The 25,603-nt window shown below is 44.6% G+C and overlaps 1 protein-coding gene and 2 long non-coding RNA genes across 12 annotated transcripts in view; all 3 read right to left on the bottom strand.

The window, feature by feature from the left end:
• SMURF1 (SMAD specific E3 ubiquitin protein ligase 1) overlaps nucleotides 1-18,013 on the bottom strand; it is a 91,725-nt gene extending 73,712 nt beyond the window's left edge. For 2 of the 8 annotated variants that reach the window (XM_086373961.1, XM_086373960.1), the window contains exon 1: nucleotides 13,401-13,545. In XM_086373961.1, the coding sequence (XP_086230087.1) occupies nucleotides 13,401-13,530 (130 nt within the window). In that variant the 5' untranslated portion in view covers nucleotides 13,531-13,545. Of the gene's footprint in view, nucleotides 1-12,668; nucleotides 12,782-13,400; nucleotides 13,546-14,630; nucleotides 14,768-16,214; nucleotides 16,721-17,648 lie in introns of those variants that run through there. The other 6 variants (XM_086373962.1, XM_086373965.1, XM_086373964.1 and 3 more) reach the window with 6 other exon arrangements.
• Nucleotides 464-3,937, bottom strand: LOC147344799 (uncharacterized). Of its 3 annotated transcripts, none has more exons than XR_015154311.1 (3): nucleotides 3,808-3,937; nucleotides 2,889-2,955; nucleotides 686-809 (listed from the first exon to the last, which is right to left on the bottom strand). It is a non-coding gene; the product is annotated as an uncharacterized LOC147344799 (long non-coding RNA). The 3 variants fall into 3 exon arrangements; XR_015154313.1 differs by lacking the exon at nucleotides 686-809 and adding an exon at nucleotides 1,053-1,181; XR_015154312.1 differs by lacking the exons at nucleotides 2,889-2,955; nucleotides 3,808-3,937 and adding an exon at nucleotides 1,050-1,183 and having other exon boundaries at nucleotides 464-809.
• Nucleotides 18,014-19,917: 1,904 nt separating the features above from the next.
• Nucleotides 19,918-22,809, bottom strand: LOC147344800 (uncharacterized). The gene is made up of 2 exons (XR_015154314.1): nucleotides 20,766-22,809; nucleotides 19,918-20,372 (listed from the first exon to the last, which is right to left on the bottom strand). It is a non-coding gene; the product is annotated as an uncharacterized LOC147344800 (long non-coding RNA).
• Between the last annotated feature and the right edge of the window lie 2,794 nt (nucleotides 22,810-25,603).

The raw sequence follows: 25,603 nt of genomic DNA on the forward strand, positions 1-25,603 counted from the left end.
ACCACACAATTATCTGTGCTAGCAAATTCTCTCCTAAACTTGGTTCCTGAGTTCACAGACAGATTACATAGAGCCACAGAACACTCCAGCTCAGAGCAACAGTCAGCTTCATTACACTGAACAGAATGTCAAGGTCTTTCCCAGAGAGACGGTGGTTGGGAGACCTGGTATGGTGGGCTATGTGGGCTGTCGGTAAGTTGTGTCTGACTCTTTGCAACCCCATGGACCTGCTGGCTCTCTGTCCATGGGATTGCCCAGGCAAAAAGACTGGAGTGGAGAATACTAGAGAATACATTTCCTCCCCCAGGGGATCTTCCCAACCCAGGGATCAAACCTGTGTCTCCTGCATTGCAGGCAGATTCTCTACCGCTGAGTCATTGGGTGAGCCTGTGGGGAGACCTAGGGGCCAAACCAAATGGAAAAGCAGCACAGGGTTAACTTATACCAAGAATGTGAGAGCGTCTGAAAGTCACCAAGGTTTTATTTTTTCTGTGGAAGCGTAACAACAGAGTAACATTTCAGTAATACATATGTGATAACAAGGCACAGTTGAATCTGATTTTTAGTAAATAATCAATAGGGGTATAGGCCAAGTAGGAAATAGCTAATACAAAAAAAAAAAAAAAAATCTGAGGTTGGTTAAGAGATGGTGGAAATTTGGGGAGAACAAATATTCTCTTTCCTATTTGTATTGTTATGCATCGGTGTCAGGCTCACTTCCCTCTCCACGTAACAAGCCTTAAAGTGCTCTCTCTCTGGGAAGGTCGGGTGAACCTGGGAGTTCCTCACAGAATGGCGTTTGATGAAGGCTTTAATTCAGAGACAAAAAGGAAGAAACCAGATTTAGAAACCACACTGACATCAACTTAAAGTAAGATGCAAAGTTAACAAAGCAATTCAACTTTAGTCCATTTACAAAATTTTCAGTGAAGTCTCAGGCAAGGTAGCCCCTACTGTATGCTGCTTGGCGTCTGGTTACTTCATTTATTCCTGGCAACAGCCTTAGGAGATAGGTACTATTTCTGGCAACAACCTTAGGAGGTGGGTACCTTCTGCTGCTTAAAGATGAAATATCCAATTTGCTCAAGGTCACTGGTATGTAGTCAAACTGGGTTGCCGACTCCACTGCGCTCCACGGTCTCCAGGATGAGGACAAGACCAGAACTTCCCTGGTAAGTTTACTGAGAGGAGGAAACAGACCTCAGGGAAACTGCTTAGCCTAGCGTCTGTCTGGCAAGTAGTAAAAAGTCAATAATTGCCAGATACCTGATTATGATTACCTAGGTCACCCAGCTCCTGAGCAGCGAAGCTGGAACTGAAGCCCAGGTCAGCTGTGCTCCAAAACCCATACTCTGCACAGGGATGGCCCTGCATCCACTGCTCAAAGTTGCATATAAAGGGCTACAGGACAGGAGGGGCGCACCAATGAGTGATCTCCCAACACGGAAGCTCGGAAGCCGGCACTTGGCAGACTCCCATTCTAGAGTATTTGGGGAGAGATCCCAACTTTGGGAATGAAGGCTGCCAGCCCCAGCCTGTGTGATGTGGGGCAGAGTGAAGGGAAGGGAAACAGGGCAGGGCCTTCCACCACCGACTCTGCCTCCCACCAGATGCAATTCCCTCCCATGCATTTAGGAGTGACCTCTTTTGCACGAAAAAGGATTTTAAACCTGATTGTAAATGGAAGGAGGCCTGGTGTCCAAAAAACAAACACCTGTTTTTTAAAAAGCCACTACACAAACACCAGCCTATCATCAAGACTGGAGAAGCCCCCTGAAGCTCCAATTACAACTTGTAAGACAATCTGAAATAAGCACATGGCTGGTTTATCCAACACAGGCTGGGTCTGGAGCTTGGGCTGGGGCAGAAGGGGACCTCCCGCTCTATATAATCATTCAGGGACCCAGGCTGATGGAGGCTCCCCCATGTGATACACAGTGCTGGGTGCTCCACGGCCGAGTGGGAGGCGCTTATAGCAGCAGCCCCAGGGTGGGCGAGATCACTGCTCCTCACGGTTGACCAGCCTGAACCAACCACGCGGTCCCACCTAACTGAAGGGCACAAGGACAGTCACTGAGCTGTTTGCACCACCGCAGAGGCAGCTCCGGAGTGCTGGGGGCGGTGGGGGCACGAAAGAAGTAAGAGCGCATGGAGTAGGCTATCCTCTGTGTTAACAGGAGGGAGAAAGGGAGAAAAGGGGACAGAAAACCTCTGTGAGACTACTACAGGAGAAACTAGTATTACCGTGGTAAAAACAGTTACGTCTCTGGAAACACAAACCAAAACTACAATGAGGTACCACCTCACACCAGTCAGAATGGCTGTCCTTACAGAGTCTACAAATACCAAATGCTCGAGAGGGGGTGGAGAAAAGGGAACCCTCCTACACTGGCGGTGGGAATGTAAGTTGGGATAGCCCCTGTGGAAAACAGTATGAAGCTTCCTCCGAAAACTAAAACTAGAGCTACCATATGATCCAGCCGTGCCACCCACCCCTGGGCATATGTCCAGACAAAAATATCATTCAAAAGACACATGCATCCCTGTGTCTATAACAGCGCTGTTCACAACTGCCAAGACATGGAAATAACCTAGATGTCCATAGACAGATGAATGCGTAAAGAAGACATGATACATATATACAGTGAAACAGTACTCAGCCATAAAAAAGAACAAAGCAACACAGATGACCTAGAGATGATCACAGAAGTGAAGTATGTCAGAGACAAGTACTTTATGATATCCTTTATATGTGGGATATAGAATATGACACAATGAACCTATAGCTATGAAACAGAATCACCAACAGAGAACAGACTGGTGACTGCCAAGAGGGAGGGGGCGGGGGAAGGGATGGAGGGGGCGGGTTATCAGCTGCGAACTATTACCTACGGGATGGACAACAAGCTTCCTGCTGTGCAGCACAGAAAAACGTGTCCAATGTCCTGTGATAAACTATAATGGAAAAGAATATTAAAAAGGTACAAATAAATAAGCAGAATTTTTAATGTCACATTAAAACAAACAGCATTAAAAACCAATAAAAAATTCTAAAATATGTAAAACATTTTAAAAAATAGCTAACGTCTCTGAAGGCAAGCTGGTTGGCAAAGGACAGGGAGGAGGACAGGGCATTTTTAATGGGTACCCTTTTATATCACACACACGTGTAATCTATTTTAAAACTAAAATAATTTTTAGGCTGTGATTTATACACTTCAAATTAATAGGTTGTTTGGAGGGTTTTTTTTTCTGAATCAAGTCCAATCTATTCTAATATAAGAAACACCAAGTTCTTGACTCATACAGCCTGAAATTAAACACCTGGAGTAACACTGACATAATCACATCCCTTTGTAAAGCCTTGCTGAGAGATTTTGGACTGACTTCTCTCTGTTCCAAATATAAACATCACTACAATTGTAGGTGATGAGAAAAGTACTGAAGCCGATCAAATGTCTGCTCTTCGAAATAATTTGTCCTGTTATTTCAACTTCAGTACCATTTATTCTCTAAAGAAAATGTCCTTTTCTAAAATAAAAGTGTACTTCTGGCATTGTTAAGCTTAATCTTATGTAAAATCTCAAAAAAAAAAGAAAAAAAAAAAACAGCAAAGTCTCCTGGGTTCTCCCCAGAAGAGAAATGTTTCAGAATGCATTAAAATATGGTCTGCACTGAGACACAGCCTTTGACAAAATCATGATCAACATCCCTAAACAACGCTTAAATGCTTCATGGCCAGATGTGCCAGGGGCCTGCCTCCAGGCTTGTGACAAGGTAACCCAACAACACGTCTGCTCTGCTCACGCAGCTGTCAATAGAAGTAGAATCCTGCTGACATTCAGCTGATGAAGGAAGCCATAAATAATGCAATAAGTAAACACTTAGGTCAAGTCCCCGAAACCTCTTCCATCATTCATTTCAATTTTATATGAAAAACAGGCCTGAAAAAAAAAAAAAAACAGGCGAATACTATCCCATTCTCAGCACTCTAAATACCAGAAAATTTCCAAGAGAAATAGCACTCTATCGAGTTATGTGATATCCTTATGGGTTTTCCTTCTAAATTTATGCTAAGCACATTACATAGCCACTTTTTTCTATACGAAGTTTGTACTTAAATAGCCTGTGACTATCTCTCAAGTTCTACAATATACTGTCCGCATTTATATTTTAGGGGAAAATCAACTGCCATGCATTTCTTTCAAATGGCAATACCACGCTTTCTAACAGCACGCGTTTGGGTGCATCAAAGGCACTTCCCTAAGTGGGCTTTCTGCCAACAACCTGTGCTTTTCTAAAAGGTTATGTGCACTATCATTTAACCTGCTGGGAGCCTCCAAATAGGTGTATTCAACTAATATTAATGAATTCCTGAAATGTATCTCAAGTTTCTTTCTCGATCAGTGAAGAAACGCAAAGAACCCAAGTTTGCGAAGCCTTTCATGGGTCTTACAGGATCCACTACTCAACGTACACAATGAATTAGTAATTATGAAATTGCCAATATTGCGACACATGAGGCCAAATCCAATATAAGTTCAGGACAAAAACACAAAGGAAAGGAAACTGCAGATCCCACTGTGTTATGTTTAAACTGAAGACAGATGGCATTAATTTGTGGGTATGCAAACAATTTCTAGGACTTTAGAGTCAGAGACAGCCATAATACCATGTATCACTAATGCTAAGACACATTTCTCCATATTTTAACATCTCTGAAATTGTCAAATGAATCACATTGCAGTGTAATTACTGATGTTTCTTTTTTATTGGTCCATAAAACAATGGTGTGACTTTCAACTCAGAGTCGCTGAAATATGACAATGTTAATATTAGCTAACAAGTATTGAACATTTACTGTATACCAGACATTGCATGTGGATTATTTTATTTAATACCCACAATACTCTGAAGTGGCTCCAATTATTTACCTCATTTTTATAGCTGGGAAAATTAAAGAGATGAGGTCACTTGTCTAAAGGCACAGGTTGGCTCCAGCCCAGCTCTTAAGCCTACCCTTCACCCCTGCCCACTGACTCCACGGAGGAAGAGACTGCTGGGGGTCTCAGAGAGCCAACTGTTCCTTGGGGCATGAGTTCAAGGCTCAGTCAAGCATCTTCTAAGCACTTTTTTTTTTTTTTTTAAGGAACATAGAAGTAAAAATATAGAGTTTCAAATATCAAGAACAGATATTATTTCATAGCCTTTACTTAAAGGAAGGGTTGGTAAGAGTTTGTTACGAGTTTGCATACCGAAACCAAAAATCCTGCATGCTACAACCAAGACCTGGTACAGCCAAATAAATATTTAAAAAAAAAATTTTTCATTCTATTATGGCTAGAGAAATGATATAAGAATGTATTCCTTTACTCTGTAGCTAAATTGTGTTTAAATCAGTGTTGAAATAGCCCCAAATAACACTATACATCAACAATGAAATTTATTAGGGTGGTTGTTGTTCAGTCGCTAAGTCATGTCCAACTCTTTGCGACCCCACGGACTGCAGCACGCTAGACCTCTCTGTCCTCTACTATCTCTCGGAGTTTGCTCAAATTCATGCCCATTGAGTTGTTTGTTGGGGTAAGTTCACATAAAAAACTACCATTCCTAACACTTGGTAAAAATGTTTGGGACTTTTACAAAAACACATTTTTTAATTCACACTAGTACAAAGACAGTATTTTTTTTTCTTCAAAAGTTCTTTAAATAGTATCGTCTACTTATTTGTTGGCTGCCTTCCTCGTATTTATTTTCCAGTTCCCTCAAATGCCCCTGTCGTATATGTTGGGAGACTAATACCAGTACTAGATTCCAAGATGGACCCTAATCCCCATCACCCTAGCCAGTGGCTAGTTCAGAGATGGACACGTGGACCCAAAAAGGCCAATCAGACAAGAAGATTCAGCTCCAGGACTTCTACTCCAGGAAGAAGCCGTTGGGGAAGTGCTCTCTTAACATCTCTGCTGATTAAAGCTAGACGCAAACAGCCATGGGAGCTGCTGGTGGCCACCTCCTACCTTCCGAACGCAAGTGGAGGAGGCAGCCAAGAATGGTCTGAGGTCACAACACTGAGAAATGGGAAAATCAGGTCCTTGCCATGCTGCTGGAATGACTTTTGGACTTTTCAGTAAATTTACGAAAGAAAATTCTTTCTATTGAGCCAATTTAAGCTAGGTTTTCTGCTACTTCCATCTGAAAGCATTCTGTTTTTTTTAAACTAATAAAAAAATTGGCATTAGGAAGTGTGGTATTGTAAATACAAGACAGAAGTAGAACTGTGAAATTGGTTGAAGAAAGGAAACAGGATAAAATTCAATGAATACCTTACGTCCTCAGCCTGAGCCTTTAGTCTTTACTCTCTAAGAAAGAAGTCAGATGTGCCCGCCAAGATGACAATACAAGGAGCATGACGGCACTTAATAGGAAGATTCAAGATAAGGAAAGGTTCTGACTCCTGCTCACAGTATTTTGTAAGGCTCCACGAGGAGATAAAATGAAAAGGGAGAAAAATATGCCTTTGCTAAGAGGGCCTTTCTGCTTCAAATTGCAATCCCAGGGGACCAATAGTGTGAAGAGAGGAAACAGGATAGAGAGAGGGGAATGGTACCCTGGGCAGGAGACAAGACTTCAGGGTAGGGTGGGCAAACGAGTCCTGACCCCCAGGACACCCTCAAACACGATCATTCAAGATGTAACTGCAAAACACCCCCTAGGCAAGGGACAAATTAATGACTACTTCCATCCAACTACTTTTTTTCCAACAGCCCTGAGGGAGAAGCTGAGGAGATAACCGGGAAACCAAAGGTTACGAAGATGGGCCAAATTCTAGATTTGAGAGTATTTCAGGCTTTGGTTCAAACCTGTGGAACTGCCCAAAGTCCAGGGGCAGACTAGCTCTGGGGTGTCATATGGCCACAGACATCCTAAGCCTAGCCGACCACAGGCTGTGACTGCCCAGTTCCCAGCCCCAGTCTCTCCCCCCGTGGCCCACAAGAAGCGGCCCACCCCAGCAAACACCACCTCTAAGAGGGGTGTCCTCCAGTGCCCTACTCACATGCGGCCATGGAACACGATCAACAAGAAGGTCATTAGCTCCCTCAACCAATGAATATGTGTGAGCACCACTGTGAGCCAAGCCACCTTCAGTGGGACAACCGATGTAAACAAGACAGCAAGGCCGAAGGCTTCCTGGCAATAGGCTCTCCAGCTCCACCACTGGCCACTCCTCAATCATTAGACCGAGGGAAGCTCCATATCACCCTGACAAGGACAGCTGGCCACCTCACCAAGGCTCCTGGAACTGGAGCTGGAGGCAGTAAGCACAGAGGCAGGAGTGAAGGAGCTGCAGAAGTGAACGCAGCTTTCCTGGTTTTCTCCTTAGCCTCCCCCTCAGGGCAGTGGGAAATAAGTGGTTGGATGGAGGAATGGATGGAGCCAATTCTTTCCACCCTACTTGAGGATTTGCCCAAGTGAGAACTTTTTCCATGAATCCTTTAACATCACTGAAAGAGAGAAATAACTAACACTGCAGCTGGATGATTCTGGTTGTAAGTAACACTGAAATACAAAAGGGCAAGCAGCAGCTGTCCAAGCCAGAGCTGATGATGGCAGCTGGAACCAGTGGACATGGGTCAGTGGACATGAAGAGAAGACACATTCCAGACAAAATGTGGTGACAGAAATGAGGACTTGAGGCTGAATTAGATACGAAGAATGACAACAAGGCTTGTTTTTCATTTTTTTTTTGTTTGTTTGTTTGGGCAACTGGGTAGATTCAATGAAGTGGGAATGACTGTAGAGAGCAAGGTTTCCTGGGAAGGGGATCAGAAAAGCTTAGTCTACTCGGCATGTTGTAGGAGAGAAGAATGTCATGTTTCCAACCTCGTAGTTACAGAGAAAAAACTGCTACCTTATCTCCACCCAAAAAAACCTGTCTAACTCTATGAGTGTCAATTATCCTCAGTGTAGCCTAAATTAAGTCAACATCCCATGAAGACATGCAGGCCTTCTCCTGCACATGACTATTGATTATTGCAAAGCATGTGTTGTGTTAGCTTCTCATTCGTGCCAACTCTTTGCCAGGCTTCAGGCTACATGTCCATGGAATTCTCCAGGCAAGAATACTGGAGGGGGTTGCCATTCCTTTCTTCAAGAGATCTCTTTCTGACCCAGGGATCAAACCTGGGTCTCCTGCATTGCAGGTAGATTCTTTACCATCTAAGCCACCAGGGAATGCGTCTATTATAGCTGCTTCTGAGAATTTTTCTATCAGCCCATGAAATGATTAAATTAAATGTGTTTTTAAAGAATAAGACAAATTTCATGATTTTTTTTTTAACCTAGAAACAAAAACACAATTAAAAACAAAAATCAAAAAAAGCTTCTTGCAGCTGGCTTGCATCTTGCCTTAAGTGAGGAAATGCTTATGAGAACTCTGGAAACTATGAGACGCCGTACAGATATAATTACTATTAGTATTATTCATATGGACAAACTCTCATCAAGCAATTCTCAAACCTATGATATGTAGGTAATATATGTAGAAATACAATATGGTAAAACTTAAGGTTTTTATCCTAAAGCTCTAAGAGAACAAAAAAGCAACAAATTACATGTGGTGATGACTTTTTCTCCATTTACAGAGTCAGCTATCAATATTTCTTTTTTAGGTACCACTAACATTAATAAACAGGCCTTTTTAGAGGTTCAAAATAAATTTATTGATTAGAGATATGTGGGAAAAATACCAAATTTACCAAATTATTACAGCTGGTTTATGCAAGTTAGCATTTTTACTGAACTTCAGGGAGGAGGTTATTTTACAAGAATAGGTCAGTGATAACCCCAAACGACATTCCAAATAAGTGATATGAACCAACACTGTTATTCAGAATCGAGACTCCAGTCTTTCAAAGGACTCTCTATAAAAAAGTAGGTCTAAGGAGGATTAGATTCCTGAATCTGCAAAGAATCATTTGGGCTGGAATAGCTTTTTAATATTATGCTAGAACAAGGGCCTTTGAGCTTCTGCTTTTTTTTTTTTGGTTTTGGGTTTTTTGGGGGACTGGGGGACGGGTTCTTAGTATCAGAATGAACATATTCTCTGAGGGAAAAAAATCTATTCAGACTTACAAAGAACGCAATGCATTTTACTCTCTGGGACCCAGGAATCTTCCTAGTAGTGAAATACACATGACGTGGATATATACCCTTAGATGCTACTTCAGCCCTTTAACATGCATTTGGCACAATTACTTTGAATGTCCAAAACACCCATATTTGAAATAATTACTATTAGCAATTAACGTACTAGTTGCTCTAAAAAATCTTTGCTTAAGAGTTATAGATTCTTTTGTTGTTTGTTTTTACCATTTTTAATTGTTGAAAAGCAATATATGCTCAAAGCGGGGACAAGAACTGGGCGGGGAGGAGATGAAATAGTAAAAGAAACACAGTGAAACAAAGTCTCTGTCTTTCCCGCTCTGATCTGTACCCTCAAGTCCCAGTTTGCGTCCCCAGCGGTCATCACAATCAATATTTCAACAGGACTCTTCCAGTGATGTCTATACACACACACCATAAATTGCCATTTTATTTATTACTCAAACAGTATATACGATTTCCACTCTTCTGAATCACGCTTCCCCCTCTCCCCACTCAATAACAGACCTTGGAAAATATTCCATCTCAGAATATAAACACTAGCTTATTCTTTTAAACAGCTATGTATCCCTGGGGATATGTCATAATTTATTTAGTTTTCTATTAATGCAGATTTAAATTGTTTCTAGCTTTTATAATTTTAAGCAATGCTGTAACAATTTTGCACATAGGCTTTACATAAATGTGTGATTATAATATCTGTAAGAAAAATTCCTAAGTGCAAAATTGTCAGGTCCAAGGGTATATACATTCATTGCATGTGCTCAGTCACTTCAGTCAAATCCGACTCTTTGGGACCCCATGGACTGTAGCTCACCAGACTCCTCTGTCCATGGGGTTTTCCAGGCAAGAATACTGGAGTGGGTTGCCAAGCCCTCCTCCCCCTGGAGGAGGGATCGAATCCACGTCTCCTGAGTCTCCTGCATCGCAAATGGATTCTTTACCTCTGAACCACCAGAGAAGCCATACTTTTCTTATCCAATATCAAACTGCCCTTCCTACTCGATTGTACCAATTTATATTCTCGACCACAGTGTAAAACAGTTTCTGCTTTTCCACACCTTTGTCATCGTGACATGCTGTTAAACTCTGGTCACTGCCCATCTGCTAGACAGAAAACTGTTTCCCCCTTAGTTTGAATCCGTAAATGTTGTTTGGCATGAACAGGACTGCATGTTTTTTCACATGTTTGAAATCCATTTTCATCCTTTTCTGTCAATTGTCCACATCCTTTGCCAAATAGGTCACTGGCCTTTTTCTAATTGATTTTAAAAGCTCTTTATAAGCAAGCTAGACTTTCATAATACACAGACTACCAAGTGTTTTTCCTAGCCTGTCGATTTTTATCCATTTTATTTTCCATGGAAAAATTTTCTATCCAACTACTAAAGTTTTGCTTGTAACTGTTTTTCAGCTGATTCTTTTGGACTTTCAAAGATATAAAATCATAAGCACCTGCAAACAGGGATTTTGCTTTCTGATGTCTTTCTCTAGCTGACAACTGTGACAGTGTGCGTCCCTGCATTGGTCCTGATTTTGACGGGAATGCTTCCAAGGTTTCACAATTTAAAATGATGCTGTGATATCACTTGGCTTAGGATACTGTTTCTCTAAGGAATTTTCTGAATGCATAGAGAATTTAGCAGTTCATTCTTGAGCATAATTTTTCCATGTTTATCTGTAGATTCCATAATTTTCTTCAGTACATTATTAGCTTGAGCACTTACATGATCATTTAAGCACAAGAAATAACAGGAATCTATGACTTTGTATTTACACTGTGCTCCTCTAGGAATAATTCACAACTGCTCATCCAAATATTGAATGCATATCAAGTCGTTGCCTGACAGAAAAAGGCAGGTACCTCCATTACCGACTGGAAAACTGAGTCACAAATGGATGATAATTCCACCACCCCTTTCTTCACCGCGGCACTTCTGTGAGTTAGAAAGAAAAGTCGGACCCGCCAGTCAGGTATTTAAGCCACAAGGAAGCACCAAGGCCTTTAGAGAATTTAGCGGATGCCCGACAACACGAAGAAAGCAAACCAGGCTGCTGTCTGCAAGCCCCGCTTCACAACATGCTCTTCCAGACTCCCTGCAAGCAACCTTCAAGTTGGACTCAGGAGCCTAAAACATCTGAAATGCATCACCCGGCAGCGAGCATAACAGGTCCGCGTTCTGTGATACACGACGCTGCCAACATTCCTCAGCCAATTAGAATTCCTTTCAGCTGCAATGGAGGTGAACACAGCTGGAATTACAGAGTGGGGCCATCACCAGACGCACTGATTGTACATTATTTAAGCCTTGTTTTAAAACAATAAGAGGATTTTTTTCCCCTTTAATCTAGAAATATGGAAACAACATTTCCCTCAGTTTAAGTATCTAAATGGATTCAATTTCATCTATAGACACAACAGGAATTCTAACATTTTAAAAAGAAGACATGCCTGATCCACAAGGCTATGAGCTTTTTTTTAATTCTTCCACGAGAGAGAGCTCGGCAGCTCTTAACTAGAATGGCCTTAGGGACTACGGGCAGCTAGATATGGCTGACAACAAGACAATTTAAGTGAGGGGCTTTTTCTCAATAAAATTCATTGACAAAACAAGCAAACTAGTCATTTAGGTTGTTCAGTGACAAAAAAAAAAAAAAACACACAACAAACCCACATATTTTTTACATGTTTTTTGTTTAAAGACATTTAACCACTGAAATGGTTCTGAAGTAACAAAAACATTGATTTGAGAATCCTAAAAGTTAGGGTTTCTCACCCAGAAAATCAGAGCATGGTATGAACACCCAATTATTTCATCCATCTCAGAAGGTTTTTTGAACTTCCTTTTTGCTCTTAGCGCTCAAGAAAATGAACGATTCAGCTATTTTAACTTCTAACCAGTGCCCACAAGCATGTTACAAAACAGCCAGGCTAGTGAACTGGATCAGTGAGCTGATGTTGAAATACTAAGGGGCAGTGTTTCTTTTTTTAATTCATTAGGAAATACTTCTTCACAAGTGACTCAGTCCTCAGGACCTCCCCCTCACCCAATGTTCCACATTAGAACCAGCCAATGTGACCGAACATAGAAAAGGAAAATTTGGAGAAGAGAAAGAAAAACTGAAGTTCAGACACGACTTTCATGGTTGCAAAAAATAGGAGTTCTGAACAGACAAAGAAATAGGCTTGAAGTAAAAAATTGTAGTTTGATAAATCACAACTACAATCAAAATACAGAAAGAAGCAGGGCATATGGACAGGTCCATTTCTCAAGGCACTCAGGTGGTCAAAGTTTTGTTTTTTTTTTAATGGATTTGAGGGAAAAGATTTTTCTTAACACAGCATGGATATAACCAAATCAAAAATAAAGTCAATACGAGAACATGTATTTGGCAGAAGGTGAGTCCTTTTAAAGTGTAACTGCAGTTTAAGTTTTGAATAAGCATTTGATCTAAGCCCACCACTCATCCTTAGTAATTCAATTCAAAAAAGTGCTTTGTACCTTCATGAACCGGAGACACTGTTAGGTAAACTCAGGTGGAGGGTGAATACTGATGACTTAGTCCCTCATCACAGTTTCGGCTGATTAAAACAAGAGTTCTGCCTGCCTTACATAAGTACAAACTGACACAGGCGACGTCTTCAGATTGCTTCATCTTTAAGAAAAACAACTATTTCGAACCACTCAGGTCACCTGTGGTTGATCAGTTAAGGTTATTAACAGCTAATGACTACAGCTGCTTTTCTCCAAGCTGGATCATCCAAGATACCAAAAAAGTCAGCCTTACATTACACATGCTACAGCTCTAAAAACAGCTTCTACATCCATAGGCTATCAAGGAAGCTCTCTTTCCCCTTCTCTACTTGGAATTAGAATTTTTCTCCCTTTCCAGTACACAGTCACGTTCTGAAAGACATAAAAACACGAGGAGATCTGAGAGTGTTTCAAGGCATAAAAGCACCCCAAAAAATAAAAGTTTGGGCATTTGTTTTTTTAACTAACTGGGCTTTCCAGGTGGCACAATGGTAAAGACTCTGCCTGCCAATGCAGGAGACACAGAAGACTCGGATTCAATCCCTGGGTGGGGAAGATCCCCAGGAGTAGGACATGGCAACCCACTCCAGTATTCGTGCCTGGAAAATTTCATGGACAGAGGAGCTTGGAGGCCTACAGTCCATGGGCTCAAAAAAAGTCAGACACAACTGAGTGCACACACACCACATTTTAACTCACAAGATAACGGTAGAATAAAACAGAATTTGCTTGAAGAGCACTGTGGAATGGAGAAGGCACTGGCACCCCACTCCAGTACTCTTGCCTGGAAAATCCCATGGATGGAGGAGTCTAGTAAGCTGCAGTCCATGGGGTCGCTAAGAGTCGTGTCACTTTCCCTTTTCACTTTCATGCATTGGAGAAGGAAATGGCAACCCACTCCAGTGTTCTTGCCTGGAGAATCCCAGGGATGGGGGAGCCTGGTGGGCTGCGGTCTATGGGTCACAAAGAGTCAGACACGACTGAAGCGACTTAGCAGCAGCAGCAGCAGCAGCGGAACCCTGAGAACTCAAAATTTCCATTCTTTTACCAAAGTGGCCTAAATATCGTATCTGGGATTCATTTGTGTACCATGTAAGAACAAAGTTCTTGCAAATTCTACTTGAATTTAAGATAAAAAGTGTTTCCAAAGTATTTGTCAGAGGACTCTAAACTATCTACAAAATAAAGCTCTTCAACCAAGATCACTCAATTTTGAACGTATTATGCTCCAAGCCTACTGAAACCATTAAAGAATGATTTTCCTGTTAAGATATCACAAAGACACTCATTAAAATCATATTCTTTTCAATATAAAGACTTACATGTTCTACTAGTTTGGGCCTGCTTTCCAAAGCAGGTCAACCTGCGACACAATAGTTTTCAAAAACAAAAAGTGTTCCAGAGGAAGGGGGGGGCGGAAATCATAAATGTAACCATTACACAAAAGTAATGCTTGGCATAAATCAAACAGAGGTGCTGTGTTTTAACATAAATTCTAAATATCAGGACTGAGATTTAACAAAAGCAAGTATAAGCAAACAGTAATTTGGAACAAGTAGACAGTCACAGTGATACATCCTCAAGAAGGAAAAGAAGACTACTATGGGATTGAAATCTTATTTTATATATTAGGAAACAGAGAACCCAGAAAGGTTAAATGATTTGCTCCATATCATAGTTAATGGTAATCTTACCAGAATCGAGTCTTCTAATTCTAAACCCAATGTTCTACTCAACCACCATATATAACTGTGGACCCCGAAGTTCTAAACGCTCTTTTATAATCCAATTCTTCATGTTTTTCATTTTACTGTGCCCTGTGTGGTATTCCCTGACTGGTTAGAATAACCCTCATTCTAAAAACAAAATCACTTTTTTCAAATATCACACAGGGAAATAAATTCTGAAACAGGTAACAAAAGTACACACCTCTTGAAAGATGGTTTTCCAAGTTTCCAGAAGAGATTTTAACCTCCCCTCAACAAGTTCAAAGATGGGGCCAGAAACCTACCCTCCCACTGCCAACAAGATAGCTCATTCCTACGTACATTATGTAGTTTCCACATAATTTACGTAGTTTCCAGGTAAATTAACATTCATCAGACTACTGGCATCATGTGCGTCTGCAATCAACACTAAATTCTCAACCTCTCTGCAGGGAGGACCACAGAGTCCCTCAGATCAGGAATAACATCAGCAGGGGGAAAGGCAAAAGTCGTTTTGGAAAGAACATTCATAACTTGATGCTTCAATAGCAAACATGTCCAAAAACTCTGACGCATGTCTGCATCTGCGACATCTAAATTCCTGAAAACTGGCTGCCCTGGTGGCTCCGTGGCCCTAGCCCATGTGCCCTAGAACCCTTCCTCCTGGGCTAGAAGAGAAGCCACAGCAATGAGAAGCCAGCACACCGTCAGAACTAGAGAAAAGCCTGCCCAGCAACTAGGACCCAGCGCAGCCAAAAACTAAATAAAAATTATAAATTCCTGAGACCAAAAATAATTTGGGAAGAAACAACCCCCACTCCAGGCGGAAAAGGCTCAGGTCCAGACCTGCTAACTAGGCTTGATTAATAATACACACCTGACACAAAGTTGTAATTAAAACCTAGTCCTTCTAAAACATTAATCACTTTTATCTAACTCACAAAATCAGTTACTTCTGCTCTTAACAAGAAACCTGAAACCAATCTCATGTCAATTATAGATTACACTGCAAATGAGAACCAAATGAAAGGTGTCAGTCATTAAAGTTTTACAAGTATTACAAAGTAAAAACCGTGGCTTTTATGTAACCGTAAAACAATGTATATACTTACATCTACACAGTGAGAGTTTCCTACCAGCCCTGGGATAAAGAATTCTATTTCTCCAGAAACAAAAATCCCTGGGACATATTTGCTATTGACAAAACCAGGGTCTGGATTTGGGTTCAAATAATTATGATCTGATTGTGTTATCTAATCATAACGTGATCTGACATCGTTCTACAAAAAAACTGTCTCCCTTTCCTTGAAACAAAAAATGGATCATGGAACAACTAAGAACTCTCAGAGGAAATTTTAGTTTGAAAAAAATCACTCTCTGTTGTTTCCAGGGATTTCACCAATAATTGAGGGCCATCCCAAATGCTCATTCTCTTTTTTAAAGAATCTGACCAGACCGACTTTGAAGTCATCATCAGACCTGTCACTGAACAGAAAAATCCAGGGGAAAACCCCTAACAGGGATTAGCCTGAACTTTATATTTCCTTTCCAGAGCTGGAAATATTTGCGTTTGGAAAGTCCCCCAGCAGAACCGTATTTGCAACACTACAATCCAGCCTCAGGTGTGAATTTAAACCGGGAGACGGGGCAGTAGTAGTGGGGAGAGCGAGGAAAAGACAGAAGCGGGTGCACACTGGTCCAGGATCTCTGGAGCCCGCCAGCCAGGGGCACGGCCGGCAGACACGACTGGCAGCTACACACACCAGAACCACCACGTCGCAGGCCAAGAACAGAGCTTCGCGCTCACCCTTGAAGGTGGCACTACAGAGCCACCTAGGAGACACGGGCATTTCATTGAAGACTCAATGAGTGTGAATCAAGAAGCCTGCGCTAATGCAGCTGCCAAAGCTTCCAGAGTGTGCGTGTGCGTGCGTGCGTGCGCGCGCGCGCGCGTGTGTGTGTGTGTGTGTGTGCGTGCGTGCGTGCGCGCGTGCGTGTGTTGCGGTGGGGGGGTGAGGTGGGTGGGACAGGGGTGACGGTAACGCAAAGAACTGAAGCAGCAGAGTCAAGAGAAGATAGTGGCCTGGCCTGAGAGAGAGGAAGTGGCTCAGACTGAAGAGGTCTGGACCAGAGGGGAAGTGAGGGGACCGGGACCGGCAGAAGCTACGAGACTGGATTGAGGAATTAGAGGCTGAAGGAAAGGGTGGAGGCCGCCAGACAGAGGCAAGGGGGCGGGGCTGGGAGATAAGCGAGGGAGGGACAAGGTAGAAAACGGGTGCGGGATTGGGGGCGGGGCGGTGGGTCGGAAAAACCAGCTAGGGGGCGGGGCTCAAGAGAAAGGGGCGGGGCGCGGAGGGGAGAAGCAAGGGGGCAAGTGGAGGGGGCGGGGGGAGAGAGAGGAAGAACACGGATGGGGGAAGGGGCAGAAATAGGTGGGGGGGGGGTACTAGGAGGGAGAAGCCAGGGGGTAGATGGGGGCGGGGAGAGACAGGGAAACGCCAGAGGATGGGAAAAGCTGGCAAGAAGAGAGGGGCGGGACCGAGAAGGAAAAAGAGAGGGGGCAGGTGAGGAGGGAGGGAAGAAATCGAGGGGGACGAAGGGGGTGAGGGGCGGGCCAGGAGGGGAGAAGCGAGGGCCAAGGGGGCGAGAGGAGCGAGGAGGCTGGGGGGGTACGGAAAGGGTCCAAGAGGGGAGAAGTGAGGGGGAGAGGAGAGTGGGGAGGATGAGTGGGGGACGGAAGGCGTCCAGGAAGGTAAAGTGAGGGGCAAGGGGGCGAGGAGCATGGAGGGGGGAGAAAAACGGAGGGGCAAGGAGGAGAGGGGAGCGTGGAGGATGGAGTAGGGGGGACGGAGGGGGTCCGGGAGGGGAGACGAGAGGGGGCGGGACCGGGAAGGGGGAGCGAGAGGCCCGAGTAGGGGGACGAGGAGGGGAGAGAGAAGGATGGAGGGAGTGAGACCGAGGGAGGCCAGGAGGGGAGACGCGAGGGGGCAGGTCGTGGGGGGAAGCAGGGAAGCCGGGGGGCGGGTGGGGGCGAGAAGCGAGGGGGCGGGGCCGGAGGCGGGGGCGGGGCCGGTAGGGAGCCGCGAGGGGCGCCAGCTGAGGGGGGCGAGCCGGTCCCGGGACGGCGGCCGGCGAGGGGGAGGGCCGCCTCCCCGGGGCGCCCTGCGGGAAATTCCGGGGCTGCCGGACGGGCAGTGCGGACTGCGAGCGGGCGCCGGCGGGGGCCTCCTGCCGGCCGTACCTGTCAGACGGATCTTGATGCTGGAGCCGTTCCTCCGCGTCCCGGGGTTCGACATCTCCCGCCAACGATCGGGCAGCCGCGGATCCAGCGCCGCCGCCGCCCCCCGGCCCGGCCCGGCCCGGCCCCGCCGCCGCCGCCGCCTCAAGGTTACGGCTCCGGGCTGGGCGCCGGGGTCCGAGCCGGGACACAAACTCCGCGGCCCAGGCGTCTGGGCGGCCGGCAGATGGTCAAGCCTGGGGATCGGCGCTCGACCCGGCGCCCCCGACCCTCGCTCGCTCTCAGCCGAGCCCAGTCCGCAGCCGCCGCCGCCGCCGCCACCACCTCAGAGCCGGACGCCCGCCGCCCTCGCCGCTTCCGCCGCCGCCGCCTCCCGGAGCCGCGCGCGCGCGCGCCCGCCGCCGTGCCGGCCCGGCCCTGCGCGCGCCCGCGCCGTGCGGCCCCGCGCCTGCGTGCGTGCGTGCGCGCGCCCGCGGGGACGGCGAGGCGGGGCTCGGAGCGCGGCCGCGTCGCCGGCCCAGCCCCCGGGCGCGCGGGCTCCCAAAGCCGGTGGTTGGGGCGTCCCGCACCCGGGCGGAGGAGGGGGATCGGAGGCTTTCGGGACCCGGCACGACGTGCAGAGCCTCGGCGGCCGGGAGCGAGCGCCGGGCACGCCCCATGGCGGGCGGGACGGCGAGGCCCGCGTGCGGTCGTTCTCGTTCTCCGCCACATTCTCCCACGGAGTCGGTTTGCAGATGTGGACGTTGAGGTTCAGAGAACGGCATCGATTTTCCAGGCCTCTCACTCAAGGCTCCGAGCTCGTGAGAGCTATTGAAAGCGGGCTTACAGCAAACCGAGGTCTGTGATTACACCAAGGACTTTGCACGAATAGGCGTGCAATTCCAGTTTGTTTATTTACTTTTAGTAAAGAGTGTCTTAAAAAATGCAATTCAAGGGAGGGACTTCTCAGAGACAAAGTCCTCTAGGTATGTTCTGGGCAACTAGTGCTCTCTCTTGACCCGTAACGAAGTTGCCAGAATCGCAGGAAGTGCCGTATATGGGCAAGGTAAATAAGATGCGAGAGGCAGATAAAGAGGTGGATGTTGTCACCATCCAGTCAACAGACACCTGAGCCAAACAAAAAGGTAGCTTTAAGGCCTGCGCTTCTGCTTTCTGCTAACACTTCTCCCAGAGTTTCAGGTTGGAACTAAAGCTCATTATGCTTTCTTCAGCAAACAAACCCCTCTGTTAACCTGTTACAAAGAGGAAATACGTTGATAGGGAAAGCTGGGTTTGTTTATCAGACTTGTCTTTGACCAACTACCTGATTCTCTGGATGCCTACTTTGGTCTGTGTCTTAAGGAAACCGGGCTCTGATCCCTTGCAGCCATCCCCTGCAGCCTTCCTTGGGGTCACAGTCTTCAGAATAGAGACCTTCCTTGGGGTCACAGTCTTCAGAATACAGCCCTCTTCCTAGGGCCCCTTGACATGCCCACCTGCCCTTGCTGAGCTCAAGACTCCCGAGCTGGATTCAAAGCTGCCTCTTCCAGCCTCCATCGGTGACTTAAGAGGACAGACCTAGATCATTTCTATGGCCCCTTGCACCTCAGACTTTGAATGAGTCTAGTGAAATATCCCGGAGAAGGCAATGGCAAGCCACTCCAGTACTCTTGCCTAGAAAATCCCATGGATGGAGGAGCCTGGTGGGCTACAGTCCATGGGTCGCTAGGAGTCGGACACGACGAGCGACTTCACTTTCACTTTTCACTTTCACACAATGGAGAAGAAAATGGCAACCCACTCCAGTGTTCTTGCCTGGAGAATCCCAGGGACGGCAGAGCCTGGTGGGCTGCTGTCTATGGAATCGCACAGAGTCGGATACGACTGAAGCGACTTAGCAGCAGCAGTGAAATATCCAAGAATACAAGCTATGTTGAAGCAACAGAGCAGTGGATCCAGTATCCAGCTCTGTTTCTCTTTGAGACGATTGTCACTGAGTCCCTGGATCTAAATAAATCCGTTTAGAGTACGCAGTGCCTCCGTAATCCCCATTCCGCTTCCAGTTCGGTCAGTATTTCTCCCTTCGCTCAGTTCCCACATTCGAGGAGCCTCTTCTCTGTAAACTACACTAAATGCCTTCCTTTCTCTGCTTACCTTAGTGCTGAACCCTGTTCTTACGCCAGCTGTTTCTGACCTAAAAACCTTTCATTTCTTAACCTCATTGTTTTCTTACCGTCCTGGATGTCTGGGCCTTTTCTTAATTGTTTCCTCAACTCCTGAGTCAGAAGGCTACTTCTGGAGGTTACTGAATTGCATTTTATTTACTCATTAGCAAGTAATACATGACTAGGGACAAGAAACATAAGTCAGAGCTACAGTCCATGGGGTCACTAGGAGTCGGACACGACTGAGCAACTTCACTTTCACTTTTCACCTTCATGCACTGGAGAAGGAAATGGCACCCCACTCCAGTACTCTTGCCTGGAAAATCCCATGGGTGGAGGAGTCTGGTAGGCTGCAGTCCATGGGGTCATGAAGAGTTGGACTCAACCGAGTGACTTCACTTTCACTTTTCACTTTCATGCTCTGGAGAAGGAAATGGCAACCCACTCCAGTGTCCTTGCCTGGTGAATCCCAGGGACAGGGGAGCCTGGTGGGCTGCCATCGCTGGGGTCGCAGAGAGTCGGACAAGACTCAAGCGACTTAGCAGCAGCAGCAGCACAGCACTTGCAAGGCTCTGCTGAATGGCTGAAACAGACAAGAACGGACAAAGATACAGTGTCAGAGGCTAGAAAGTAGATTACAGGACCACTCTGCTTGGGAGGAGAGAGATGGAGAGCTCAGAAGAGTCACAGAAGATCTTGATCTAGGGATTTAGAGGCAAGTTGAAGTTGAAGTCTTTTGGGCCAAGAAGTGGGGAAGGGCACTATAGACAGAGGGAACAGCTTGTGCAAAGTGAATGCATTTTCTAGTGCAGGGTTCAGTGGCATTGCAGTCACATAGCTGCTGAATTTTCTGTCCTTACACCAACTCCATTAAAAGTTGATAAAGATGATAAAAAGATGTTTGCCCACTTAAAAACCATCACCACAATTTTGTGCTGAGGCTGTAGGCCAGCCTTATATCAAACTTAAGATGTACCTTGAAGGACTTCCCCGTGGTCCAGTGGTTAAGACTTAATGTTTTCAATGCAGGGGGCATGGATTTGATCCTTGGTTGGGGAACTAAGATCCCACATGCTGAGTGGCAAAAAAAAAATCTCACTATACAAATATCCTCAATGTGTTCAATGTGCTTCTCAGCTCCAAATTAAACCTTAAAAAAAAAGAAAAAATGTACCCTGATAACCAATCTCTGATTAAAAATACTCAAAATTCCAGAAATTTCCCAAAAGCAGAACTTGAATTTGCCCTCTGTACCAGCAGCTATTTACATAGCATCTACATCTAGAGATGATTTCAAGTCTATAGGAATGTTAGGTAGTTAGAATAGGGAAACAGGTTCCAAGATGGCAGGCAGAGGAAGTGGTAAGAAGCATGCAGAGACCAGACAAAGGAAAGGAAAAAGCCTGAGAAAAGGAAAACCACAGCTGGGCGTGAGAACCTGTTGGGGAAAACATGCCTAACATGCCCCTTTCCCTGATTGGCCTTGAGCATACACCCTATCTGCATTCCCTTCCCTGATTGGTCTTAGGTGCAAACCCCATTTTACGTGGAGAATAGCAAACGGAGCCTCAGGAACCTCCAAAGTATAACCTCCAAAAAGTATAAAAAGGGAAGCCCAAGTGGATTGAGGCCATTCCTACCAGGGTGGGTCTGCTCTAACATCTCAAGCGTGTACTGCATGCCACTTAATAAATCCTGCCTGTTTGAGCTGTCCTGGTCTGTCGTTTCAATTCTTTGCTACAAGACAAGAACTGAGGGGAAAAAACTGACCCAACAGGAAGATATGCTTAGGTTATATGCAAATACTATGCCATCTTATATAGTATAAGGGACTTGAGCATCCAAAAATTCTGCTATCTTCAGGAGGTCCTGGACCAGTCCACCACAAAAAGGAAGGGATGTCTACTCTCTCCTAAAGCTATCTTGACAAATAGACAGGAAATGCCAAACAATTCTGCTGAGACAGAGACAAAGTTCAGTGAGTATCCTTTTTGCAATGATTTACAGAAAGCTTTCCGTGTAGGATTTGGCAACTGATTTTACTGCCCCGAGATGTATCACTTCCCTGACTCAGTGTTATTGGGCATTTGAAAGGTTTTCCAGTGGAAGAAAAAAAATCTCTCTGGGTCTGACTACAGTAGTTCTTTTTTTGTGTCCCAAACTCTTTGAGAATCTGATAGCCACAGTGGAGACTTTCACCAGAAAAATTGATCTATGCAAATACACACCGAATTTTGCATCCCATTTCTGTGGGTTCATGAACACCTGAAACCAATTTATGGATCCTGTAAGGTCCCATTACTCCTAATCTAAAGGCAACGATCAAATGAACAGCATTGGGAATATCCCATATGTATGTGTTCAAGAAGACTCCCCTGGTGGTTCAGTGGTAAAGAATCTGCCTGCCCTCATGCAGGAGATGCAGGTTTGATTCTTGGGTTGGAAAGATCCCCTGGAGGAGGAAACGTCAACCTGTTCCACTGTTCTTGCCTGGGAAATCCAATGGTCAGAGAAGAGCCTGGCAGGCTACATTCCATGTGGTCGCAAAGAGTCAGACACAACTTAGTGGCTAAACAACAAACAACAAAATTAGTGAGTGTAAAATACATGTGCTAGTCTTTGCTCTGAAACCAGCAAGTTCTATGGCCCTAGGGAAATCTGTTTGGAATACCGTGCAGAGAATGCTTGGTGGAAGTAGACAGCTCTAAAACATGCCTCTTGAGAAGACACGTCTAGACCTGAGCCGGTGCCTCTGAGACCAGCGGTTACATCAAACTAACCTTTACAGTCTTTTGTAGATCTAGGATCTAGGATTCTTTTACTTTTCACCTAAACATCAAGTTTTAAAAAATAATTGTGAGACTTCCCTGGGGGTCCAGTGGTTGAGAGTCCACCTGCCAATGCAGGAAACAGGTTCAATCCCTGTGTTTGAAACACAGGTCCGAGAAGATTCCACATGTGAAGGGCAAGTAATCCCATGTGCCACAACTATTGAAGCCTGCATGCCTGGAGCCTGTGCTCTGCAATAAGAGAAGCCACCACAGTGAGAAGCACATGCCGACTAGAGAGTAGCCCCTGCTCACCTCAACAAGAGGAAGCCTGCACACAGCAACAAAGACCCAGCACAACCAATAAATAAATAAAAATTTAAAAAACAAGTATGATTAATTAGCACATTCGTCTATCCTTTTATGCCCAGAAGGCTTTAGGATCTTTCTCTAAATTATAACCTAAACTTGATGCGAGTCTTAGTATGTTATTATCATTGGTAAGGCTTTTTACTTTTTTTCTCATTGAAATTTTTATTGAGATAATGCTTTTAAACATGAAGTTGTAAAAAATAATACAGAGAGCTTCTAGATACTTTGCTAGTTTCCCGTAATGGTAACATGTTGCAAAACTGTAGTATAATATCACAACCAGGTATTGACAGTGATGCAATCCAATCATGTTCAGATTTTCCCAGTTTTACTTATATAGTGTGTGTGCTAAGTTCTACACAGTTTTACCATTTGGTAGGTTCAAGTATCCATCACCATGGTCAAAACACCGAGCACTTCCAATGCCACAGGGATCCCTCATGTTGCCCTTTCATACCCACACCTTTTGTCCCACTCTCAACACCTGGCAACCACTAATCTGACCTCCATTTTAAATGCTATTCATTTTAAATGTTACATAAATGGAATCATATAGAATGTAATCCTTGGGGATAGATTTTTTTTTTTTTCATGCAGCATCATTCCCTGGAGAATCATCCAAGTAGTTACAAGTATCAAGAGTTCTTTCCTTTTTACAATGGCACCCCACTCCAGTACTCTTGCCTGGAAAATCCCATGGACGGAGGGGCCTGGTGGGCTGCAGTCCATGGGGTCGCTTGGAGTCGGACACGACTGAGCTTTTGATTTGACTTTCACTTTTCACTTTCGTGCATTGGAGAAGGAAATGGCAACCCACTCCAGTGTTCTTGCCTGGAGAATCCCAGGGACGGGGGAGCCTGGCTACCGTCTATGGGGTCGCATAGAGTCGGACACGACTGAAGCGACTTAGCAGCAGCAGCAGCAGTGTTCCATAATATGGATGTATCACAGTTTGTCTAACCAGTCACCCTTTGAAGGATACCTGGACTAACTCGAATTTTTGGTTATTTCAAATAAACTACTATGAACATTTGTATACAGGTATTGATGTCAACAGAATTTTTCATTTCTCTGGGATAAGATACCCTAGAGTATAATTGCTGAGTCATAAGGAAAGGACAATGTTTAGTTTTATAAGAAACTGCCAAGCTTTTCCAGAGTGGTTATAACGCTTCACTTACCTACAAGCAAGGCTCCTCAGCATTCTTGCCAGCATTTCATATTACTATTTTCCCTTTCAGCCGTAGATGTGTAGTCGCTGTGTTTTATGGCTGTGGAACTATTTGAGATATAGATTATTTCTTCAAATAGATGCAGCCAAGTAATTAAGGGAAATCCCAGAAAAATAACTGCTGCTGCTAAGTCGCTTCAGCTGTGTCCGACTCTGTGTGACCCATAGACCGCAGCCCACCAGGCTCCCCCGTCCCTGGGATTATCCAGGCAAGAACACTGGAGTGGGTTGCCATTTCCTTCTCCAATGCATGAAAGTGAAAAGTGAAAGTGAAGTCAAAAGCTCAGTCGTGTCTGACTCCTAGCGACCCCATGGACTGCAGCCCACCAGGCCCCTCCATCCATGGGATTTTCCAGGCAAGAGTACTGGAGTGGGGTGCTATTACCTTCTCCAGAAAAATAACTCTAAAGTCTTTCTTTAAGGATCATAGCTGAACCTCACAGTCTGTGTTCAGAAACAAGTAAGGTCATGAGTGAAAATGAGAAAATAATTGAACTGCTATTATTCATTTAAAAATGTAATTTTGTTTATAGAGTAGTTCTCACTTAGATTAGCAGTGTTCTAAGCAATGGATTATCCAAATAAAAGTAAGACACTATTAAGAATATAAGCTTGATTTTAAAGTATCTTTGATATTAATTTTTCATTTAAATGCTTTATTCTCTGCAATTACCCTCTGTGTTTTTTCAGTCTTTTAACTTTATTGAGGTTTTCAATGGCTAAGTCAAAGATCTGTCTTAGTAAATGTTACATTGCACTTGAAAATATGTGGGTTATTTTCAAATATCTTTTGATATTGTTGCTGCTGCTAAGTCACTTCAGTCGACGAAGACTTCAGTTTGACTCTTAGCGACCCCATGGATTGCAGCCCACCAGGCTCCTCCATCCATGGGATTTTCCAGGCAAGAGTACTGGAGTGGGGTGCCATTGCCTTCTCCATTTGATATTGTTATCTATCATAATTCCACAGAGATAAGAGAACAGACTCAGTATGATTTCAATACCTTTAGACCATAACATTTTTGCACTTTGTTTTATGTCCCTGGATATGTTCCAGTGTATCCTGGTTTATAGTCTGTGGGAACTTGAATAGAATTTGTATCCTGCTGTTTCGTAAAAGGGCTTCCCTGGTGGCTCAGACAGTAAAGCATCTGCCTGCAATGTGGGAGACCTGGGTTCAATCCCTGGGTCAGGAAGATCTCTTGGAGAAGGAACCCACTTCAGTACTCTTGCCTGGAAAATTCCATGGATGGAGGAGCCTGGTAGGCTACAGGGTTCGCAAAGAGCTGGACACAACTGAGCAACTTCACTGTGTGTGTGGTGTAAAAATTGTATAAATCTTAATTATGTTGAAATGGTTCATAGTGCTTTTCAGGTCTTCTATATCCTTCTACTCTTCTGTCTATTCATTCTATTACTTTATGAGAGTCTGATATTGAAACT

Source organism: Bos grunniens, chromosome 25, assembly GCF_055505025.1.
Source record: "Bos grunniens cultivar Pamir isolate PY7600 chromosome 25, Bosgru_T2T1.0, whole genome shotgun sequence".
NCBI classification, from domain to species: domain Eukaryota; kingdom Metazoa; phylum Chordata; class Mammalia; order Artiodactyla; family Bovidae; genus Bos; species Bos grunniens.